We start from the raw sequence: 23255 nt of genomic DNA on the forward strand, positions 1-23255 counted from the left end.
ACTTCATCAAAACTTAAAACTTCTATGCTTCAAAGGACACCATCAACAAAGTGAAAAAACAACACACAGAATAGGAGAAAATTTTTGTAAACCATATATCTGATAAGGAACTTGTATCTACAATATAAAAAGAAATCTTACAACTCAACAATAAAAAGACAAATAACTCAATTAAAAATGGATAAAGGATCTAAAAAGACCTTTCAGTGATCCAGAAAGGATCTCATTCAGATTCGACGGAGAAATTAAACCCTTTACAAACAATCAAAAGTTAAGAGAATTCAGCACCACCAAACCAGCTTTACAATAAATGCTAAAGGAACTTCTCAAGGCAGGAAACACAAAAGAAGGAAAACACCTACAGTAACAAACCCGAAATAATTAAGAAAATGGTAAGAGGAACATACATATAGATAATTACCTTAAATGTAAATGGATTAAATGCTCCAACCAAAAGACATAGACTGGCTGAATGGATACAAAAACAAGACCAGTACATATGCTGTCTACAAGAGACCAACGTCAGACCTAGGGACACATACACACTGAAAGTGAGGGGATGGAAAAAGATATTCCATGCAACTGGAAATCAAAAAAAAGTTGGAGGGCTTCCCTGGTGGCGCAGTGGTTGAGAGTCCGCCTGCCAATGCAGGGGACACGAGTTCGTGCCCCGGTCCAGGAAGATCCCACATGCCGTGGAGCAGCTGGGCCCATGAGCCATGGCCGCTGAGCCTGCGCGTCCGGAGCCTGTGTTCTGCAACGGGAGAGGCCACAACAGTGAGAGGCCCACGTACCACAAAAAAAAAAAAAAAAAAAAAGAAAGCTGGAGTAGCAATTCTCATATCAGACAAAACAGACTTTAAAAGAAAGACTATTACAAAAGAGACAAAAAGAACACTGCATAATGATCAAGGGATCAATCCAAGAAGAAGATATAACAATTGTAAATATTTATGCACCCAACATAGGAGCACCTCAATACATAAGGCAAATGCTAACAGCCATAAAAGGGGAAAGCAACAGTAACACAACAGTAGGGGACTTTTAGCACCCCATTTTCACCAATGGACAGATCATCCAAAATGAAAATAAATAAGGAAACACAAGCTTTAAATGACACATTAAACAAGATGGACTTGGGCTTTCCTGGTGGCACAGTGGTTGAGAGTCCGCCTGCTGATACAGGGGACGCGGGTTCCTGCCCCGGTCCAGGAGGATCCCACATGCCACAGAGTGGCTGGGTGCGGGAGCCATGGCCGTTGGGCCTGCGCGTCCGGAGCCTATGCTCCGCAGCAGGAGAGGCCGCGGCAGTGAGAGGCCCGCATACCACAAAAAAAAAAAAAAAAAAAAAAGATGGACTTAATTAATACTTATAGGACATTCCATCCAAAAACAACAAAATACACTTTCTTCTCAAGTGCTCATGGAAACTCTCCAGGCTGGATCATATCTTGGGTCACAAATCAAGCCTTGGTAAATTTAAGAAAACTGAACTCGTATCAAGTATCTTTTCCAACCACAACACTATGACACTAGACATCAATTACAGGAAAAAAAATCTGTAAAAAATAAAAACACATGGAGGCTAAACAATACACTACTAAATAACCAAGAGATCACTGAAGAAATCAAAGAGGATATCCAAAAATACCTAGAAACAAATGACAATGAAAACACGACGACCCAAAACCTATGGGATGCAGCAAAAGCAGTTCTAAGAGAGAAGTTTATAGCAATACAATCCTACCTCAGGAAACAAGAAACATCTCAAATAAACAAACTAACCTTACACCTAAAGCAATTACAGAAAGAAGAACAAAAAAACCCCAAAGTTAGCAGAAGGAAAGAAATCATAAAGATCAGATTAGAAATAAATGAAAAAGAAATGAAGGAAACAATAGCAAAGATCAATAAAACTAAAAGCTGGTTCTCTGAGTAGAAAAACAAAATTGATAAACCATTAGCCAGACTCATCAAGAAAAAAAGGGAGAAGACTCAAATCAACAGAATTAGAAATGAAAGAGGAGCAGTAACAACTGACACTGCAGAAATACAAAGGATCATGAGAGATTACTACAAGCAACTAAATGCCAATAAAATGGACAACCTGGAAGAAATGGACACATTCTTAGAAAAGCACAACCTTCCGAGACTGAACCAGGAAGAAATAGAAAATATAAACAGACCAATCACAAGCACTGAAATTGAAACTGTGATTAAAAATCTTCCAACAAGGGGCTTCCCTGGTGGCACAGTGGTTGAGAGTCTGCCTGCCGATGCAGGGGACACGGGTTTGTGCCCCGGTCTGGGAAGATCCCACATGCTGCGGAGCAGCGAGGCCCATGAACCATGGCTGCTGAGCCTGCGCATCCGGAGCCTGTGCTCCACTACAGTAGAAGCCACAACAGTAACAGGCCCACATACTGCAAAAAAAAGAAAAATCTTCCAAAAAAAAAGCCCAGGACCAGATGGCTTCACAGGTGAATTCTATCAAACATTTAGAGAAGAGCTAACACCTATCCTTCTCAAACTCTTACAAAATATAGCAGAGGGAGGAACACGCCCAAACCCATTCTATGAAGCCACCATCACCCTGATACCAAAACCAGACAAAGATGTCACAAAAAAAGAAAACTACAGGCCAATATCTCTGATGAACATAGATGCAAAACTCCTCAACAAAATACCAGGAAAGAGAATCCAACAGCACATTAAAAGGACATACACCATGATCAAGTGGGGTTTATCCAAGGAATGCAAGGATTCTTCAATACACGCAAATCAAACAATGTGATACACCATATTAACAGACTGAAGGATAAAAACCATATCATCTCAATAGATGCAGAAAAAGCTTTTGACAAAATTCAACACCTATTTATGATAAAAACTCTCCAGAAAGTAGGCATAGAGGGAACCTACCTCCACATAATAGAGGCCATATATGACAAATCCACAGCCAACACCGTTTTCCATGGTGAAAAACTGAAACCATTTCCTCTAAGATCAGGAACAAGACAAGGTTGCCCACTCTCACCACTGTTATTCAACATAGTTTTGGAAGTTTTAGCCACAGCAATCAGAGAAGAAAAAGAAATAAAAGAAACCCAAATCAGAAAAGAAGTAAAACTGTCAGTGTTTGCAGATGACATGATACTATACATAGAAAATCATAAAGATGCCACCAGAAAACTACTAGAGCTAATCAATGAATTTGGTATAGTAGTAGGATACAAAATTAATGCACAGAAATCATTTGCATTCCTATACACTAATGATGAAAAATCTGAAAGAGAAGTTAAGGAAACACTCCCATTTACCATTGCAACAAGAAGAATAAAATACCTAGGAATAAACCTACCTAAGGAGACAAAAGATCTACATGCAGAAAACTATAAGACACTGATGAAAGAAATTAAAGATGATACAAACAGATGGAGACATATACCATGTTCTTGAATTGGAAGAATCAACATTGTGAAAATGACTGTACATCCCAAAGCAATCTACAGATTCACTGCAATCCCTATCAAACTACCAATGGCATTTCTCACAGAACTAGAACAGAAAATTGCACAATGTGTATGGAAACACAGAAGACCCCGAATAGCCAAAGCAATCTTGAGAAAGGAAAACAGAGCTGGGGGAATCAGGCTCCCAGACTTCAGACTATAGTACAAAGCTACATTAATCAAGACAGTATGTTACTGACACAGAAACAGAAATATAGATCAATGGAAAAGGATAGAAAGCCCAGAGATAAACCCACACACATATGGTCACCTTATCTTTGATAAAGGAAGCAAGAATATACAATGGAGAAAATACAGCCTCTTCAATAAGTGGTGCTGGGAAAACTGGACAGCTACATGTAAAAGAATGAAATTCGAACATTCCCTAACACCATACACAAAAATAAATTCAAAATGGATTAAAGACCTAAGTGTAAGGTCAGACACTATAAAACTCTTAGAGGAAAACACAGGCAGAACACTCTATGACATAAATCACAGCAAGATCCTTTTTGGCCCACCTCCTAGAGAAATGGAAATAAAAACAAAAAATGGGACCTAATGAAACTTAAAAGCTTTTGCACAGCAAAGGAAACCATAAACAAAACGAAAAGACAATCCTCAGAATGGTGTAAATATTTGCAAACGAGGCAACTGACAAAGGATTAATCGCCAAAATATACAAGCAGCTCATGCAGCTCAATATCAAAAAAACAAACAACCCCATCCAAAAATGGGAAGAAGACCTAAATAGACATTTCTCCAAAGAAGATATACAGATTGTCAACAAACACATGAACAGATGCTCAACATCACTAATCATTAGAGTAATGGGAATCAAAACTACAATGAGGTAGCACCTCACACCGTCAGAATGGCCATCATCAAAAAATCTACAAACAATAAATGCTGGAGAGGGTGTGGAGAAAAGGGAACCCTCTTGCACTGTTGGTGGGAATGTAAATTGATACAGTCACTATGGAGAAGAGTATGGAGGTTCCTTAAAGAACTAAAAATGGAACTACCTTATGACCCAGCATTCCCACTACTGGGCATATACCCTGAGAAAACCATAATTCAAAAAGAGTCATGTACCACAATGTTCATTGCAGCTCTATTTACAATAGCCAGGACATGGAAGCAACCTAAGTGTCCATTGACAGATGAATGGATAAAGAACGTGTGGCACATATATACAATGGAATATTACTCAACCATAAAAAGAAATGAAATTGAGTCATCCGTAGTGAGGTGGATGGACCTAGAGTCTGTCATACAGAGTGAAGTAAGTCAGAAAGAGAAAAAGAAATACTGTAGCTAACACATATATATGGAATCAAAAAAAAAAAAACAGAAAAAGGTTCTGAAGAACCTAGGGGCAGGACAGGAATAAAGACGCAGATGTAGAGAATGGACTTGAGGACACGGGGAGGGGGAAGGGTAAGCTGGGACAAAGTACGAGAGTGGCACTGACATATATACACTACCAAACGTAAGTGGGGAGCAGCTGTATAGCACAGGGAGATCAGCTCAGTGCTTTGTGTCCAACTAGAGGGGTTGGATAGGGAGGGTGGGAGGGAGACACAAGACGGAGTAGATATGGGGATATACGTATGCACTTAGCTGATTCCCTTTGTTATACAGAGGAAACTAACACACCATTGTAGAGCAATTATACTCCAATAAAGATATTTTTTAAAAAATGGATAAAGGATGTGAAAAGACGTTTTTCAAGGAAATTGTACAAATGGCCTATAAGCACAGTGAAAAAGATGCTCAAGGGCTTCCGTGGTGGTGCAGTGCTTAAGAATCTGCCTGGCAATGCAGGGGACACGGGTTCAAGCCCTGGTCCGGGAAGATTCCACATGCTGCAGAGCAACTAAGCCTGTGCACCACAGCTACTGAGCCTGCACTCTGGAGCCCCTGAGCCACAACTACTGAGGTTGTGTGCCACAACTACTGAAGCCCACACACCTAGAGCCCGTGCTCTGCAACAAGAGAAGCCACCACAATGAGAAGCTCGCTCACAGCAACAAAGAGTAGCCCCCTCTCGCCACAGCTAGAAAAAGCCTACAGGCAGCAACGAAGACCCAACGCAGCCAGAAATAAATAAATAAATAAAATAATTTTTTAAAAAAGAAAAAGGGGGCTTCCCTGGTGGCGCAGTGGTTGAGAGTCCACCTGCCAATGCAGGGGACATGGGTTCGTGCCCCGGTCCGGGAAGATCTCACTTGCCACAGAGTGGCTGGGCCCGTGAGCCATGGCCACTGAGCCTGCACGTCCGGAGCCTGTGCTCCGCTACAGGAGAGGCCACAAGTGAGAGGCTCGTGTACCAGAAAAAAAGAAAAAGAAAAAAAAGAAAAAGATGCTCAATATCAATAGCTATAAGGGAAATCAAATCAAAACTACAAGGAGGCGGAGAAAACCATAATTTGAAAAGATACACACACCCCTATGTTCATTGCTGCAGTATTTACAATAGCCCGGACATGGAAGCAACCTAAATGTCCCTCAACAGAGAATGGATAAAGAAGAGATGGTACAGGGCTTCCCTGGTGGCGCAGTGGTTGAGAGTCCGCCTGCCGATGCAGGGGACACGGGTTCATGCCCTGGTCCGGGAAGATCCCACATGCCGTGGAGCGGCTGGGCCCGTGAGCCATGGCCGCTAAGCCTGCACGTCCAGAGCCTGTGCTCCACAACGGGAGAGGCCACATCAGTGAGAGGCCCGCGTACCGCAAAAAAAAAAAGAGAGATGGTACATACAGACAATGGAATATTACTCAGCCGTAAAAAAAGATTGTAATAATGCCATTTGCAGCCACGTGGATGGATCTAGAGACTGTGATACTGAGTAAAGTCAGACACAGAAAGACAAATATCATATGATATTGCTTATATGTGGAATCTAAAAAAAGGGTACAAATGAACTTATTTACAAAACAGAAGTAGAGTCACAGATGTAGAAAACAAACTTATGGTTACCAGGGAATGTGGGGGGAGGGATAAATTGGGAGATTGGGATTGACATATACACACTACTATATATATAAAATAGATAACTAAAAAGAACCTACTGTGTAGCACAGGGAACTATACTCAATACTCCGTAATGGCCTATATGGGAAAAGAATCTTAAAAAAAGAGTGGGTATATGCATATGTGTAACTGATTCACTTTGCTGTGCACCCGAAACTAACACAACATTGTAAATCAACTATAATCCAATAAAAATTTTAAAAAAAGGAAAAAATATATATATTATGGCAAACTTTTATGATATTTTAACATTAGTAAATATACACAAATACAAATAAAAATTCTATTTCCATTTTAAACGACAACAAAAAAAACTACAAGGAGAAACCACTTCACCCTCACTGGAACATCTATAATCAAAAAGATGATAACACCCTGACCTGGGGCTCCAGGAGCCCCGGGGGCGGTTGCATGAGGCTGGCTGGGAGGGAAGACTTGGCCTGGCTTTGTCCCACTCCACTCTGAGCCTTCTCGCCGACAGGGTTTAGATGGCTCCCGCAAAGAAGGGTGGCAAGAAGAAGGGCCAGTCTGCCGTCAACGAGGTGACGACCAGAAAATACACTCTCAACGTTCACAAGAGCATCCCTGGAGTGGGTTTCAAGAAGCGTGCCCCTCGGGCACTCAAAGAAATCCGGAAATTTGCCATGAAGGAGATGGGAACTCCAGATGTGCGCATCGACACCAGGCTCCACAAAGCTGTCTGCGCCAAAGGAATAAGGGATGTCCCGTATTGTATCCATGTGCAGCTGTCCAGAAACATAAGGAAGATGAAGATGCACCAGACAAGCTCTGTACGTTGGTTACCATGTACCTGCCACCATTATCAAAAACCTAAAGACAGTTAATGTGGATGAGAACTAACTGCTGATTGTTAAGCAAAGTTATAGAACTGCCAAAACAAAAGAAAAGTGAATAACAAGCATTGATGAGGACATAGAGAAACTGGAACTCTCATACACTGCTGCTGAGGAAGTAAAACAGCACAACCGCTTTGGAAAACAATCTGGCAGTTCCTCAAATAGTTAAACATTTAGTTACCGTATGACCCTGTAATTCTAATTCCTAGGCATATACATGAGAGAACTGAAAACATACATCCACATAAAAACATATATGAATGTTAACAGCACCATTACTCATAACAGCCAAAAAGTAGAAACAACCCAAATGTCCATCAGCTGAAGAAGGGGTAAACAAAAAGTGGTCTATCCATATGGTGAAATATTATTCAGCAAAAGCAAAACGTGAAGTACTGATCCGTGATACAACACGGACAAACCTTGAAAACATTATGCTAAGTGAAAGAAGTCGGTCATAAAAGACTACAAGCTGTATGACTCCATTTATACGAAATGCCCAGAACAGGCAAATCCAGAGACAGAAGAGTGGTTGCCTGGGGCTGGGGGAGGGTGGGGGAGATGGGTGGTGACTGATAATCTGTACGGGGCTTCCTGCTGGGGTGATGAAAACGTCCAAGACTGATGGTGATACACAACTCTGGTCATAGAGTAAAAACCTCTGTATATTTTAATGGGTAAGTTGTATTAAAACTGTTAAGAAAATAAAGCACCTCGGACCAGTGCCTTCACGTAGTAAGTGCAAATTGCTAATTTTCATTATAGGAAGAAGAAACTCCTGTCAACATTAAAATGGGAAAAGCAAATTTGAGTTAACTGAAATGGGACAAAAGATCACTTCACTTGAAACAGCTGTTGAATGTACATGCAACATTCAGAAATGACAAGAAATAACAGTGTGACACGAAGAAGCATTCTGTTTCAAATGCCCATCAAGGGCTCGGAAGCTGAGCTGCTAGAAGTGATTGGAGAAGCTCTTCCCGAGACGGTCAAACTCCTCCTTCCGGCCTTTGACATGGTTGTGGGGAAAGCAGGCAGCAAAAACTCTGAAACAGTTTCCTTCAAATAATTTATCCATTTAAAGTTCAAAAATAAAATGAAAGTGATACAATTTCGTGCTGGGTTTTCTATAGAGCCGAACAATTTTGCCATCCCCGAGAGAACACTAGCAGAGCCTAAGGAGAGTCACAGCACACTGCTCCCAGGAGTCGTGAAGTGATTCCCCACCAACACGTGTGCCAGGGTTTAAAGGGCAGAGAAGAAGAGACTAACGTCTGAAAGGCAGATGAGACATTGGCAAGTGAAGAGAAGGCTGCGGCCAGTCCTGGGACAAGCCCTGTGAGCAGAGGCTAGAAGGGCTCCAGGTGAACTGGGGGGGAAGGGGGGGGTGCGGGCGGGCAGAATCTCAACTCTCTCCTTGCTCTCCCTCGGGGAAGAAGACAGAGTTTGCGTGCTTCTCACTTGGAACCGTAATAGAGGGCGTCCTGGGATGCCAAACCCTGGCTCTGCGTCCTTTCCTGCCAGTCTCACCCTCTCCCTGAACAGAAGCCCCACAGAACCACCCTGACTTCACTCCCAGCACTCGAAACTCAATTTCAGCTCTATACACCCTTATTTTGAAAAGTTTCAGAAATAAAAAATATTCTATTCTTTTTTTAATCTCAACATATGACTGATTTTTCTGACAGCTCTAAGCTACTTCTACTTGGTAGAAGCACCTAATTCTCCTGCAAGGGAATCCCGTACTTTCCATCAGGCATAACTAGCCAGTCTGGGCTCCTTAACTTCTATTGCTCAAATACCAATACATCTAACACTGATTTCATCGTTTATCAGTTTTGGATGGGAGGTGAGGGAGTATCATTCAGTTCCTCAGCCCGCCCTCAACTGCTTTCTCATCAGCAACTCAGGTCTCCTAAAAACAAAGCAAAACATTTGTTTTCCTTCCTCTAGGAAGGAAAACACTTTCCACAAGCTCCATCAGGAAACGTCAGCCTAGAGAAAGAATGCAACACAAATGTTAAAACAAAAATCTACAAACCTGAAGCAATTTCGTTTCAAACTCAAGATACACAACGAGATGAAAGTAAATGTGTTGGTCGCAAAGCGTGTGTAAGCATGTGACCATCTGCTGTCCATCCTTCAAAGGAAGGGAGGGTTTTCATTTTTATTATTATTCTTTGTCATTGTCCGATTAAGGCAGAAAACAGTAGAGCTCATTACGATATAATTAAGCACTGCAATAAAAGAGTTTTTTGCTGTATGAATTACAGAAGGCATTAAGAGGGGAAAGGAAAACCCACCTCTGTGAAAAATGCAAAATGTCTTTCCCTGTTAAGAACACACATACAAAATGCAACAGAGAATTCAAATTCACACTGAGAGGAGCATAAGCCACAGCATCAGAGCAGAGTCGTTACTATGAGTAAATTCGAAATTAACTGGACAGGCATGCTCAGTGCATTCAGAGAATTTTAAAAGCACACTGCAAATCATCCACTTAACCATGCTAGAGGAAGAATTTCCCTCTTCGACAAACAACATAAATCAATAGGGTGCCCCATGAAACAAGGAACAAACAACAATCAGGTTTGTAACAGTTCTGATTTAAAGTTACTTAAATCAGTATGTTCCAAAGATCGTAATCCGGAAATTTTAACCATTCATTCACACCACCATGAAACAAGCACTTAAAAAAATAACCAAAAGAAACTAAGCACATAGATCATGTACCTGGATCAATGAGAACTTCTTGTGCCCCTGGAAGAAAGAACAGATTATGGTCTTTTATTTGAAAAACAAAACTACTTTTAAAAATAACTGCTAAATCACATTTCATAATTCACATAGCCTCAAAAAATGAGACACTTGTATCTGATCAGAAAAGTAATTCTGAGTAACAGTATGTTACAATTCAGTGCCTTTATGCTTTAGAAGGAAAAAAAGAGAAGAAAAACTATTTCTCATATCCTGCACAAACTGCAAAGTGCTTCCCTATCTCTCTCCCTTCCCACTTTCCAAGCTTATACTCCCTAACTCTTCTGAAACAAGTATGAGAATTTCTTATTCCCACAAATAAGCCAAGTGACAGAAGAATATCAATTTATTTGTATAAATATACGCCCACACCTTAGCCTGAAGAAGAAAGGTATCAGAAGGCTATATGGAACTTATTTCTCCTTCCTAAAATCACACGCGCGTGCGCACACACACCCACACACACACATTCACACAGACACAGACACACATACACACTGATTTACTGGACATTTCACAAGCTAAGGATTTCCAACTTCTAGAAGGTAGCTCTGTAGTTAGCTTACAACACAAAACAGTTAACTTCATTATTATCAAGAAGCTTTTGAAAGCCTTGATCATCTATTAAACCATCCAAATATCAACGAGACCCAATTAGCCTTCTCTATAGAATGTAATTTCCCATGATGGCAAAACACACCCTAAGAGGAACTGGGTTCAAGAGTCCTGCTTATCATTAGCTATGATTTTTTTTTTTTTTTTTTTGCGGTACGCGGGCCTCTCACTGTTGTGGCCTCTCCCGTTGCGGAGCACAGGCTCCGGACGTGCAGGCTCAGCGGCCATGGCTCACGGGCCCAGCCGCTCCGCGGCATGTGGGATCTTCCCGGACCGGGGCATGAACCCACGTCCCCTGCATCGGCAGGCGGACTCTCAACCACTGCGCCACCTGGGAAGCCCAGCTATGATCATTTTTAAACATGTTAACAAGATTCAGAAAGGTATGTCCCAATAACATATATTCTTACTGAAACAGCATGTTTTCAATCGTCCATAGAGAATAGGTCCCATGATGCTACTTAAGAGCTACTCTGTGTACTGCAATGTCCATTTTTACATGCAGACTAAAACTCACTGCCATCTAGAAGCCACGATTATACTAAAGAACAGGTGCTTCCTACTGGATACTGACTACATGCCAAACACAATGCTTGACAACCATCATGTGTGATTGTCAGGGCAACCCTACGAGGTAGATGAGGATGAGAAAGCCTGCGGGGCGGATGCGGAGCCAGGGATGCGGCACCATCACACACTCCACAACATGCCCACGACGAGTGCTGATGGATCTGCACTGAGGGGACACTGAGCTGTGTGGAAACTTGGGGGATGTGAGATTTCCAGATAGTGCTAAAAACATCCTGTTCAGTGAAAAACCTGGTCAAATATGTTATACTGTGCCTTGTCCTTTGAATAGGGAACATGAATGAGACTTTTTCGATGCCTCAGAGTCATAATCACAATCATCAATTACTCGACCTCTTAGGGCGTCCAGGGATGAACCGGGCCCCATGCTAAGTACACTGAGACTGCAGAGCTTTTAAGGTTGTTTAATGAAGCTTGTAAAAATCTTTCTGTCTCAAGCCTCACACAGGCGGTCAACTATCACTTCTCACTGGTGTGGATGTATTAATACCACCTGAAACGATCCTTTTCTGCCTTTTAAGCTAATCCATCTAATCCAATCTTTTCGACCAGCAAAGAACAAGCTCAACCACAACAAATGGACAGCTTTTACCAAATGAACTTTAACGTCTAATTGGACTCCCTGGAAGCCCTTTCCTTTTATTAAACCCACTTCTAGGTACGCAACAGTCTACTGACCAGTCGACTTTGCTGTCTGATTATCTGGCCTACTCAGAAGGCTTCTCACCTCATTGTGTGTGTGAGGGGGTGGGGAGATAATAATTGGTGCTGTCTGAAGAAATCACAGTGAGAAAAAGGAGCACCCTCCAGCCAGGTCTCCACAGACAGGAGTACCTCAATGTGCTCAGAAATGATATCATCAGCATCATCAGCCTCCAATGGACTGATGTCACATTAACCAAATTCATAAGAGATTGGTGTAAGAAAGTCAGAGGCTGGGACTTCCCTTCCACGCTCCCAATACAGAGGGCACGGGTTCGATCCCTGGTCGGGGAACTAAGGTCATGCATGCCGCAGGGTGTGACCAAAAGAAAAGAAAAAAGAAACAGAGGTTTAACTTATTAATGTAACAGGAGACATAAAATTATCGATCAGACTAAAATATCGGAGTTCAACAATCAGCATATTTTCTCTCCAACGACCCAATCATGGGCAGGAGGCCACATGGCAAGCATGGACAGATGCAGAGCAAGAGGGATTTCCTAGATTAACTTATGGACTAAATTTCTGTTACAGGGACAGACCTGCTGCCTAGACCACAATGAATGCTGGTCACGGTGCATGGACAGTGGCCGAGGCACAGCTGTGAACACTTGTGTAACTCTCCCTTTCCCACCCTTTCCAGGCCGACGAATGGACAGATGTACAAGAGATCCACAGACAGGCTGATACCTCTAAAAACCCAAAGCCCACCTCTGAGAGCCTGGAAGCCAGACTGCCAGGGTTTAAATACCAGCTCTGCCACTTACTAGCTCTGTGACCTTGGTCAAATTACTTACCCTCTCTGTGCCTCAATTTCCACATCTGTAAAGTTGGGAAAATAATCAAACCTACCTCACTTGGCTGTTGTGAGGATCAAAGGATTAAGTTAGTTTCTGCAAAGTGCTTAGCAAAGTATGCGGCACATTTCAGGTGCCCAACAAATGTTGACTATGCAGCATGCCCCGCCTGTCTCCCTTCTAATCATCTTTAATGTTTCCTTGCTAGTTTAAGTCACAGAGGACATCCTTATTTCCCTATTTATAAACTCCTGGGGAGCACCCTTCTGTTCCACTCCACGACCTGTTCAAACTGAGGGAGGGGACGCTTCCTCCCCACTCCTCTGGGCCATGAGGAGGGCTTCTCCCTCAACACTCCTGACCCCTGGCCCACAGCTAGCCCTCCTCGCACAAATGGAGTGAGGAGTGGGCTCAGGGAGTCTGGGAGACAAGTGGGGCACGGGAAACCATTCTTCCCCCCCGGGTGCTGGCCACCCTCAGGAAGCACCCAGGATGCTCAGCGTTGTGACATGACAGCCCTGAGCATGACGGGGACAGGTCCCCTCATAGGAAGGCCCACTGTGGCCCAGAACTGCCTGCGACTGCGTGAGTCTCTCTAGTTCCGGGATAGAGTATTAAGACACCCATTTCCCTGAAGCCCTAAAGTTCACGGAGAATGTGGCTTTACCAGTAACAAAGGAGACGTTTAGCTCCCGCTGCCTACTCTCTCGTCTCATCTCTCAGTTGGCTGGTGGAGAAAAGAAGAGTGTAATTACTGGGCCCACTTAAGCCCCAACATATACTAATTAGCCAAAAATTCTGTGGCTTAACGTTCAGGGTGACTGTATACCAGCCCTAATTCTGAGGCTGCTGCTAAATTATGAGTACAGGAAGTACTGAACCTCTTCAAATATTTTACTCATTTCTTAATTGGATCTTTTGTCATAAAACCAGCTTTTTCTATTTTAATTCCTTAGTAATTGCTAAAGACTATATAAAATGATGGCTTCATACAAAACAATAGCTAAGGGTTTGAGCTCTTTTGAGATAACCACTGTGCTGAACACTTTACATAATTTCTGATTCTCACAATTCTACAAAGCAGATGTTAGCGTCCCTATTTTACAGACAAGGGAAAAACTCAGAAAGAACTGACTCAAGTTCGCATGGCTAAGTGGTAGCATGTGCATTCAAAGCCAAGTCAAAAAACTACGCTCCTTCATACAGCAACCAAATCACCTCCCACTAATTAACGCACAGCAGTGGGTTCAATACTCAGGGAGTTCAATACGTTTTTCAGCTTTAAGGTGCTCCAGGGACCACTTCTATCTGTTTTATAAAATCATGGCTCACTGGTTTCTAATACTGGAAGAAAAGTACAATTTCACCATTGTTTGCACAGCAAGTCTGAAATTTTCACACTGAGATGACAGAATAAAAATAAGATATAACTAGAATAATTTGTCCAGGTATCCAGACATAATGGACATTGTGCTATCCTGAAGCACTAAACAAAGAAGTCAAATTAAAGGAACGTGGGCTAAGTCGTCTTCCACAAACAGGAAAATTAAGACTTTTAAAAGGTGCAACAGCGCCACCTATGGCCCAAAAGGCTGTCCAGGTTGCTGTAAAAGACACAACACATAAACTGCCTGTATAAGAAACAATCAGTAAGGTTTTTAAAAATAGGATGCTCAGAGCCTATAACTAAAAGCTTATCTAGCTCATAACTGAATTCTGCTTCAGGGAAGGGAGTGGTATTCAGTATGTAATCTGAAATTGTTAACACTCCTGAATATAAACAAAAGACATAGGCTCATGGAAACTAATCTTAGAAGAAGGAATCCAGTCCAGCCTCTTCATTTTACAGACAGGGAGACTGAGACCCAGAATCCATCCTTCTAGCAATCAGCAGCAAAGCTCTCCTAGTCCTTTTGTTTTACACTAGCTAGCTGTACTAGCTCTATATTCATAAAAGTCATGTCTGCATGTTTCCAACATTAGATAATCTGTGTCTTGCAAAATACTTCCCAAAGAGCATTTAACTACAAATCACACAATTTTCTTGAAATACAAAACACTTATTTATATATTAAAATAAAGAGGGAGGGGATATGGCGATATATGTATACATATAGCTGATTCACTTTGTTATGCAGCAGAAACTAACACAACCTTGTAAAGCAATTATACTCCGATAAAGATGTTAAAAAATAAAAAATTTTAAAATTTAAAAGTAATTTAAAAATAATAAATAAATAAAATAGCATGAGCTCCACTTTTTTTTTTTTTTTTTTTTTGCAGTATGCAGGCCTCTCACTGTTGTGGCCTCTCCCGTTGCGGAGCACAGGCTCCAGACACGGAGGCTCAGCGGCCATGGCTCACAGGCCCAGCCACTCCGTGGCATGTGGGATCTTCCCGGACCGGGGCACAAACCCGCGTCCCCTGCATCGGCAGGTGGACTCAACCACTGCGCCACCAGGGAAGCCCTGAGCTCCACTTCTATTCCCTCTATAAAGGAAAAGTGACAGATGTCAAATCGTTTTGATTATTTACCTCCCCCAGCAGCAGAAATACCTCAATCAAAAAAAAAGCAGCATTCTCTTAGCATCAACAAGGCAATTCCTTAAAAGAGAACATTCCGTCTTTATGTCGTAAGAGGACACATGACCCACCGCCATGATGATGCTCAGATCTGGATTGTGTAAACTGTCAACACGTCATTAAATGTACAGCTCTCTCGTCTCAAAAAACTCATATACCTGCGCCTTGACGTCTAACAGGCAGAATTGTTCTCAGAGCTTTCTGAGATGCTCTTCCCGGGTTTTATAAAATCCTCACATTTGGCTTGAATAAAATTTTCCATTTTCTTTCTTAAAAAATAAATAAATAAAACCTATTAAGGGTACAGGAAAAAAATCAAAACTTTCTTCAATCACAAAAGAGATAAGCTTATTCTCTGCAAATAATTAATACTGATTTTTCTAAACGTAAAGGCTGTGGTCAAATTCCTAGCAATTTAAAGGTTCTAGTGGATGATTACAAGCCAATATGAATTCTGAGTTGTAAAAATATACATTCTGTACAAACAATCTTCAAGTTCTTCAGCTGAAGACACTTTAGCTAGTCCCTATCTTACTAGGATGACACTCTCATCAAAACTTCATACTGCACTAAAAAAAGTAACCGAATCCTTATCGCTTTAAGTCATATTCATATATATCACATGTATATACACACTGAATATGCATCATAAATAAACCACCCTCTTCAGTATTCAGAGCTGATCCTTCTAAACTATCTGTCATTGTGACAGCAAATTTTTACTGAGAATCTCTTGGGTGCTTTGTGCAAGGTATCTAACTCAGTCAGACTAGGTAAATAACATTATTCAAATTTCACAAATGAGGAAATATATACTTAAACCATAAAAACCAACTTAACATATTCATCATAAGGAAAGAAGAGAGTAGAGATTTGTATTTTCTCTCAATTCTCAGTGGCTTGATCTTTTCTTCCGTACTAAAGACTACACAAAAGCAGTTCAGTCTCTGTAACTTTTTCTCTCGACAAGCCTCACTAGAGAAGAACAAGCGGTAAGTCATTAGCAATGGTTGGATCTTCAAAGCTCACTTCTCTTTTGCACTGTAATCATTTTTTATGGGTTTTTTTAGTGCTTCCAGAGTTAAAATAAAAAATACTAACTTTTTAGGTCATTAGCTGAGAATAAAACATTTGTGAAAATGTACAATGTTAATCTATGCCACTCTGTCTCGTATTCTCACTGATACCTCTTCTTTTATGGCCTCATCAGGTTGAGATCACTAAAATCAGTCACTTATGAACTCACAGGAGTTTGGGAAACCAGTCAACGGGAGGCTGATTAGAGGAGCAATTAAGGATGCCTACTGTGCAGTCACCCCAGCCTGGCTCCAGCCCCGAGTCTGCCGCTGCCAGTTGCGTGATTTGGGGCAAGTTACCCCATCTCTTTAAACCTCAATCCCTCACCTGCAAGAAGGAGTTACTGATAACTACCCTCAAACACCTGCTATGAGGTAAAACGTAAGGAAAGCATTTAGCACAGCCTGGCCTAGGGTAGATGCCAAATCATTCACAGCTATTTCAATAATTAGGGATGATAACGCTTACTATTCATAAATTAAGCTAGTCCAAAAAGTACCAATAACCATAAAGGAGAAACATTTGTAAGTCAATAAGCCTTTCCTTTTGGATTGATTGCAGAATGTCCTATTGATTTTTTAATAAACCAAGTTTTGAATAACCTTGAATACTCTGAATACTAAGAAAGTGAAGTTTTTTTTAAAAAAATTTAAACAAAAGGAGAATTAAAGCAAAAAGACATAGGGAGTACAGAATTCTTTTTTGAAACTAAATTCAGTTTTAACAGAGGGGAAAATTCCCTTTTTTCAGAGGAAATCTTGAAAACTATGTAAAGGGGATCTGAGATGTCTAGAGTCTTTTAACAGTACTCATGAATTCATATTACCAAGGCTTAAAACTACTTGACAATCAACAATAATAATACTGATAACAGTAATGGCTGCTAACATTTATCCAGCGCCGGCTGGGACTGTTGTAGGTCCTTTATATGTGTATCTCATGCAGCCTTCACAAGAACCCTCCAAGGTAAGTACAGTTATTATCTCCCCCACTTCACAAATAAGGAAATTGAGGCACAGAGAGATTAAACTTGCTCCAGGTCACGTGGGCATTAAATGACATCTGTAGCCTGCTATTTTGCTGGTGAAAAAGGAACCTGAGATATAAATTCAAGGGAGAATGTTAAATAATCCGTTTGTCTGGTCTTCACCTCGAAGAGTAGATACCATAAATTCCTGATGTGAGATGAGGCTGCCACTGCAAACTGACTAATCTTGAAATTGATATCCAAAATGAAGCAACATATATACTCACGATAGCAAATCCGTTCATGGCTCGGGACCCTTTAATGCCTGAAAGGTGGTAAAATCATTTCCGATCTAAATGCCATCAGCGCTGCTCTTTCAGCTCTCATCCAAGCTTCACTGGATGTTCTTCTCCACAGACTGTCTTCAACAGTAAAAAGTTCTCAAGTGTTTCACACTACGCACAGCTAAATAAAGCCACTTCTCTACTGCAGACGGAGCCCTTTTTCAGGCCTAAAACTTGCTTTGCCTATCTTCAGCAAGGGCAGAAAGTGAAGCATCGCCCTACAAAGGCTCCAGAGTCTCACTAAGCCCATGAGTAGAACAGTCTCAACATTTTATAACTCTTCAAGTAGCAGGGAAAGAATAAAACAAAACAACCTTCAACAAAAGGCCCCCAGAGAGAGAGCAGACTTCCTTCTAAGGAGAAGATAAACAGCTGTCACCTGTGTGTTGGATATTTTAGCACTTGGCCGCTGGCGCAAGGGGACAAGAGGACTTGAAATGCTGGAATCTCATAGCAGAGACAGCAGTTACAACAACACGGGATAAACACAGGTGGTGAGCACCGACGGGAGGCATCTCAAGTCAAAACTGAAGCCCAGGAAAGCAGGGAGCAGAGATATCCCAGTCTGAGGACTTTCTCTATCACTTCTCAGCCTGCTTTACTTTCCTCTCCAATAACTGAGACCCCACTAAAACCGTCAGGAACGGTCTGCTGAAGGAAGATAAAACATCTTCAAGGACCACCAGAGATTCATCTAAGCAGTTCTACAAAGAGTGCACCCAGATTCAGACTGAGTGGCTACACTGGCTGGCTCACAGAGGTGGTCTCTGCAGTCTTTGCTGGTGACGGGGATGGTATAACTCAGGGGAAAAAGACATTGAAGGCATTTCCGCATCCAATACACATCAACGGCCGTGGGCCTTCTCTTTGGGGGGAAAAAATCCGGAAAAATCTCATGGTTCAAAAAACACCTAGTAGTTTTGTGTATAGCCTTGATCTCTGCATTCTTTGCTATTATCTTTGTGACCTACGCGGTATGACAACCACATCCTGAACATTTAAGGCAAATTCACTTATTAAGGGTCAAAAGGGTCAAGTTCATTCAACAAGCATTTGTGGTTCTGCTCCTCCAAAGATGCATTTTTACTCTTCACAGGTGCTAACAAACATGAGGAAATCAAACTTCACGCATTAAGAGAACTTCATCAACCAGAAAAAGAAGAAACAGCTCCCCGGGCCCTGAATTAGCTGTTAAAATTGACATCTGGGACTAACTTCACCAAACACACAGAAATTATGACAAGGGCCCAGACAGAGAACTTCAAAGGCAGCCTACCATGAAATTTTATGCAACTGGTCCAGAAATCAACCCATCATTGTAATCCATTAATATCATTTGATAAGACTCAATAAGATCAATACATATTCAATAGAATCAGAAGACAATGTCTCACGTGCAGTATTTTTTTTTTTTTTTATGTGCAGGATTTCTGACTCAACGGATTTTATATTTTATTTAAACATTACTCAACCTTCACTCAGAGGGAACAGTAATAGATTACTCCTGCTTGCTTAAAGACTGTAACTGAGTCTAGGATGGAGGCAAGAGCAGAGCTTACCTGGTCGATGTCTGTTGGCTGCTTCAGCAGGAAGTGAGCTACCCTGGACCCTTCGAGCTCCAGTTTTACCACCAGTTCCACCAGGATAGTGATAGATGACAGAAGCTGAACATAACCCTTCAAGGGCAGCTGGGCATTAAAATGAAAGTTCAATTAATAAAGTTAGTGGCCCATCCTTAGCAAAAATTGCAGTGACTAAGAATGATCTGAACGGCGTGATGATGTGGAAATGCCAATTTTTCCACAAAACAGAGATCAAACCTACAGATCACTGGTTTTGTTACAAACAGGAACATGGCCCCTACTATGTTTTGCAGGCCCGTGTCAAAGCTGGCAGCGCAGAAAACTCTCGCGACGCTCAACGTTTCTCTGAGGGGCTGAGCACATGTGAGACAGGCTGTTCATTCATTCATTTAACCAACAGTTTAGTTCACACTGTGTGGCAGGCTCTGTGCCAGATGCTGACACTGCAGACAGATGAAGCAGTGCCCTGGATCGAAAATATTTTTAAAATCATACCACTGGAAGAAGGACCAGAATACCTATCCCCATCACTCACCCGGAATGCATCTATCCCATTTCGAGCAAACACCTAGCAGGCCTGTCTCCTTCTCAAAGGCAGCCACACTGAGTTGCGGCAACTTTTCATTCTTCTATCACTGGCAGTTAAACCCTAAGAAACTTGGGCTATGCTACTCGCCTCACAAGTCGTGCTGCAGTGTTCATCTTTACCCAGTAGCTCAGTGGTTCTCAAACTTTTTGGTCTTAGAACTCCTTCACGCTGAAAAATCACTAAGGACCACAATAAAGAGCGCTTTTTTTGTGCAGGTTACATCTACAGATATTTACCATGCTCGAAAATAGAACTAGAAGAGGATTTAAATATTTATGTGTTCCTTCCTTTTAAAACAATAATAAGCCCATAACATGTTAACTTTTTTTTAATATCTTTATTGGAGTATAATTGCTTCACAATGTTGCATTAGTTTCTGCTGACTAACAAAGTGAATGGGCTATATGCATACGTATATCCCCATATCCCCTCCCTCTTGCGTCTCCCTCCCACCCTCCCTACCCCACCCCTCTAGGTGGTCACAGAGCACCTAGCTGATCTCCCTGTGCTATGCGGCTGCTTCCCACTAGCTGTCTATTTTACATTTGGTAGCGTATATATGTCAATGCTACTCTCTCACTTCGCCCCAGCTTACCCTTCCCCCTCTACGTGTCCTCAAGTCTACTCTCTACGTCTGAGCCTTTATCCTGTCCTGCCCCTAGGTTCATAAGAACCTTTTTTTTTTTAAGATTCCATATATATATTAACATATGGTATTTCTTTTTCTCTTTCTGACTTACTTCACTGTCTATGACAGACTCTAGGTTCCTCCACCTCACTACAAATAACTCAATTTCATTTCTTTCTATGGTTGACTAATATTCCATTGTATATATGTGCCACACCTGCTTTATCCATTCATCCGTCAATGGAGAGTTAGGTTGCTTCCATGTCCTGGCTATTGTAAATAGTGCTGTAATGAACACTGTGGTACATGACTCTTTTTGAATTATGGTTTTCTCAGGGTATATGCCCAGTAGTGGGATTGCTGGGTCATATGGTAGTTCCATTTTTAGTTCTTTAAGGAACCTCCATACTGTTCTCCATAGTGGCTGCATCAATTTACATTCCCACCAACAGTGCAAGAGGGTTCCCTTTACTCCATACCCTCTCCAGCATTTATTGCTTGTAGATTTTTGATGATGGCCATTATGACGGGTGTGAGGTGATACCTCACTGTAGTTTTGATTCCTATTTCTCTAATGATTAGTGATGTTGAGCATGCTTTCATGTGTTTGCTGGCAATCTGTATATCTTCTTTGGAGAAATGTCTATTTAGGTCTTCTGCCCATTTTTGGATGGGGTAGTTTGTTTTTTTGATATTGAGCTGCATGAGTTGCTTGTATATTTTGGAGATTAATCCTTTGTCAGTTGCTTCATTTGTTAATATTTTCTCCCATTCTGAGGATTGTCTTTTCATCTTCTTTATGGTTTCCTTTGCTGTGCAAAAGCTTTTAAGTTTCATTAGGTCCCATTTGTTTACTTTTGTTTTTATTTCCATTTCTCTAGGAGGTGGGCCAAAAAGGATCTTGCTGTGATTATGTCATAGAGTGTTCTGCCTGTGTTTTCCTCTAAGAATTTCATAGTATCTGGCCTTACATTTAGGTCTTTAATCCATTTTGAGTTTATTTTTTGTGTATGGTGTTAGGGAGTGTTCTAATTTCATCCTTTTACATGTAGCTGTCCAGTTCTCCCAGCACCACTTATTGAAGAGGCTGTCTTTTCTCCACTGTTTATTCTTGCCTCCTTTATCAAAGATAAGGTGACCATATGTGTTGGGTTTACCTCTGGGCTTTCTATCCTGTTCCATTGATCTATATTTCTGTTTTTGTGCCAGTACCATACTGTCTTGATTAATGTAGCTTTGTAGTATAGTCTGAGGTCTGGGAGCCTGATTCCCCCAGCTCTGTTTTCCTTTCTCAAGATTGCTTTGGCTATTCGGGGTCTTTCGTGTTTCCATACAAATTGTGCAATTTTTTGTTCTAGTTCTGTGACAAATGCCATTGGTAGTTTGATAGGGATTGCAGTGAATCTGTAGATTGCTTTGGGATGTATAGTCATTTTCACAATGTTGATTCTTCCAATCCAAGAACATGGTATATGTCTCCATCTGTTTGTGTCATCTTTAATTTCTTTCATCAGTGTCTTATAGTTTTCTGCATGCAGGTCTTTTGTCTCCTTAGGTAGGTTTATTCCTAGGTATTTTATTCTTCTTGTTGCAGTGGTAAATGGGAGTGTTTCCTTAACTTCTCTTTCAGACATTTCATTATTAGTGTGTAGGAATGCAAATGATTTCTGTGCATTAATTTTGTATCCTACTACTCTACCAAATTCATTCATTAGCTCTAGTAGTTTTCTGGTAGCATCTTTAGGATTCTCTATGTATCGTATCATGTCATCTGCAAACAGTGACAGTTTTACTTCTTCTTTTCCAATTTGGATTCCTTTTCTTTCTTTTTCTTCTCTAATTGCTGTGGCTAAAACTTCCAAAACTATGTTGAATAACAGCGGTGAGAGTGGGTAACCTTGCCTTGTTCCTGATCTTAGAGGAAATGGTTTCAGTTTTTCACCATTGACAACAATATTGGCTGTGGGTTTGTCATATACGGCCTCTATTATGTTGAGGTAGGTTCCCCCTATGCCTACTTTCTGGAGAGCTTTTATAATAAATCGGTGTTGAATTTTGTCAAAAGCTTTTTCTGCATCTACTGAGATGATCGTATGGTTTTTATCCTTCAATATGTTAATATGGTGTATCACATTGATTGATTTGCATGTATTGAAGAATCCTTGCATTCCTGGGATAAACCCCACTTGATCATGGTGTATGATCCTTTTAATGTGCTGTTGGATTCTCTTTCCTGGTATTTTGTTGAGAAGTTTTGCATCTATGTTCATCAGAGACATTGGCCTGTAGTTTTTTTGTGTGTGACATCTTTGTCTGGTTTTGGTACCAGGGTGATGGTGGCCTCATAGAATGAGTATGGACATGTTCCTCCCTCGGCTATATTTTGTAAGAGTTTGAGAAGGATAGGTGTTAGTTCTTCCCTAAATGTTTGATAGAATTAGCCTGTGAAGCAGTCTGGTCCTGAGCTTTTGTTTGTTGGAAGATTTTTAATCACAGTTTTAATTTCAGTGTTTGTGATTGGTCTGTTTATACTTTCTGTTTCGTCCTGGTTCAGTCTCGGAAGGTTGTGCTTTTCTAAGAATGTGTCCATTTCTTCCAGGTTGTCCATTTATTGGCGTAT

At 41.2% G+C, this 23255-nt stretch overlaps 1 protein-coding gene and 1 pseudogene across 7 annotated transcripts in view; one reads left to right on the plus strand and one right to left on the minus strand.

Annotated features, from left to right (window-relative positions):
* TRAPPC9 (trafficking protein particle complex subunit 9) overlaps positions 1 to 23255 on the minus strand; it is a 539837-nt gene that overhangs the window by 457673 nt on the left and 58909 nt on the right. For 6 of the 7 annotated variants that reach the window (XM_060287245.2, XM_060287244.2, XM_060287241.2 and 3 more), the window contains 2 exons: positions 19395 to 19523; positions 10139 to 10165 (listed from right to left, as the gene is read on the minus strand). In XM_060287245.2, the coding sequence (XP_060143228.1) occupies positions 10139 to 10165; positions 19395 to 19523 (156 nt within the window). The remainder of the gene's footprint in view (positions 1 to 10138; positions 10166 to 19394; positions 19524 to 23255) is intronic. The other variant, XM_060287242.2, reaches the window with a different exon arrangement.
* On the plus strand, positions 7037 to 7409 carry LOC115863271 (large ribosomal subunit protein eL31-like; annotated as a pseudogene).

This window comes from Globicephala melas, chromosome 17 (assembly GCF_963455315.2).
Source record: "Globicephala melas chromosome 17, mGloMel1.2, whole genome shotgun sequence".
Lineage (NCBI taxonomy): Eukaryota > Metazoa > Chordata > Mammalia > Artiodactyla > Delphinidae > Globicephala > Globicephala melas.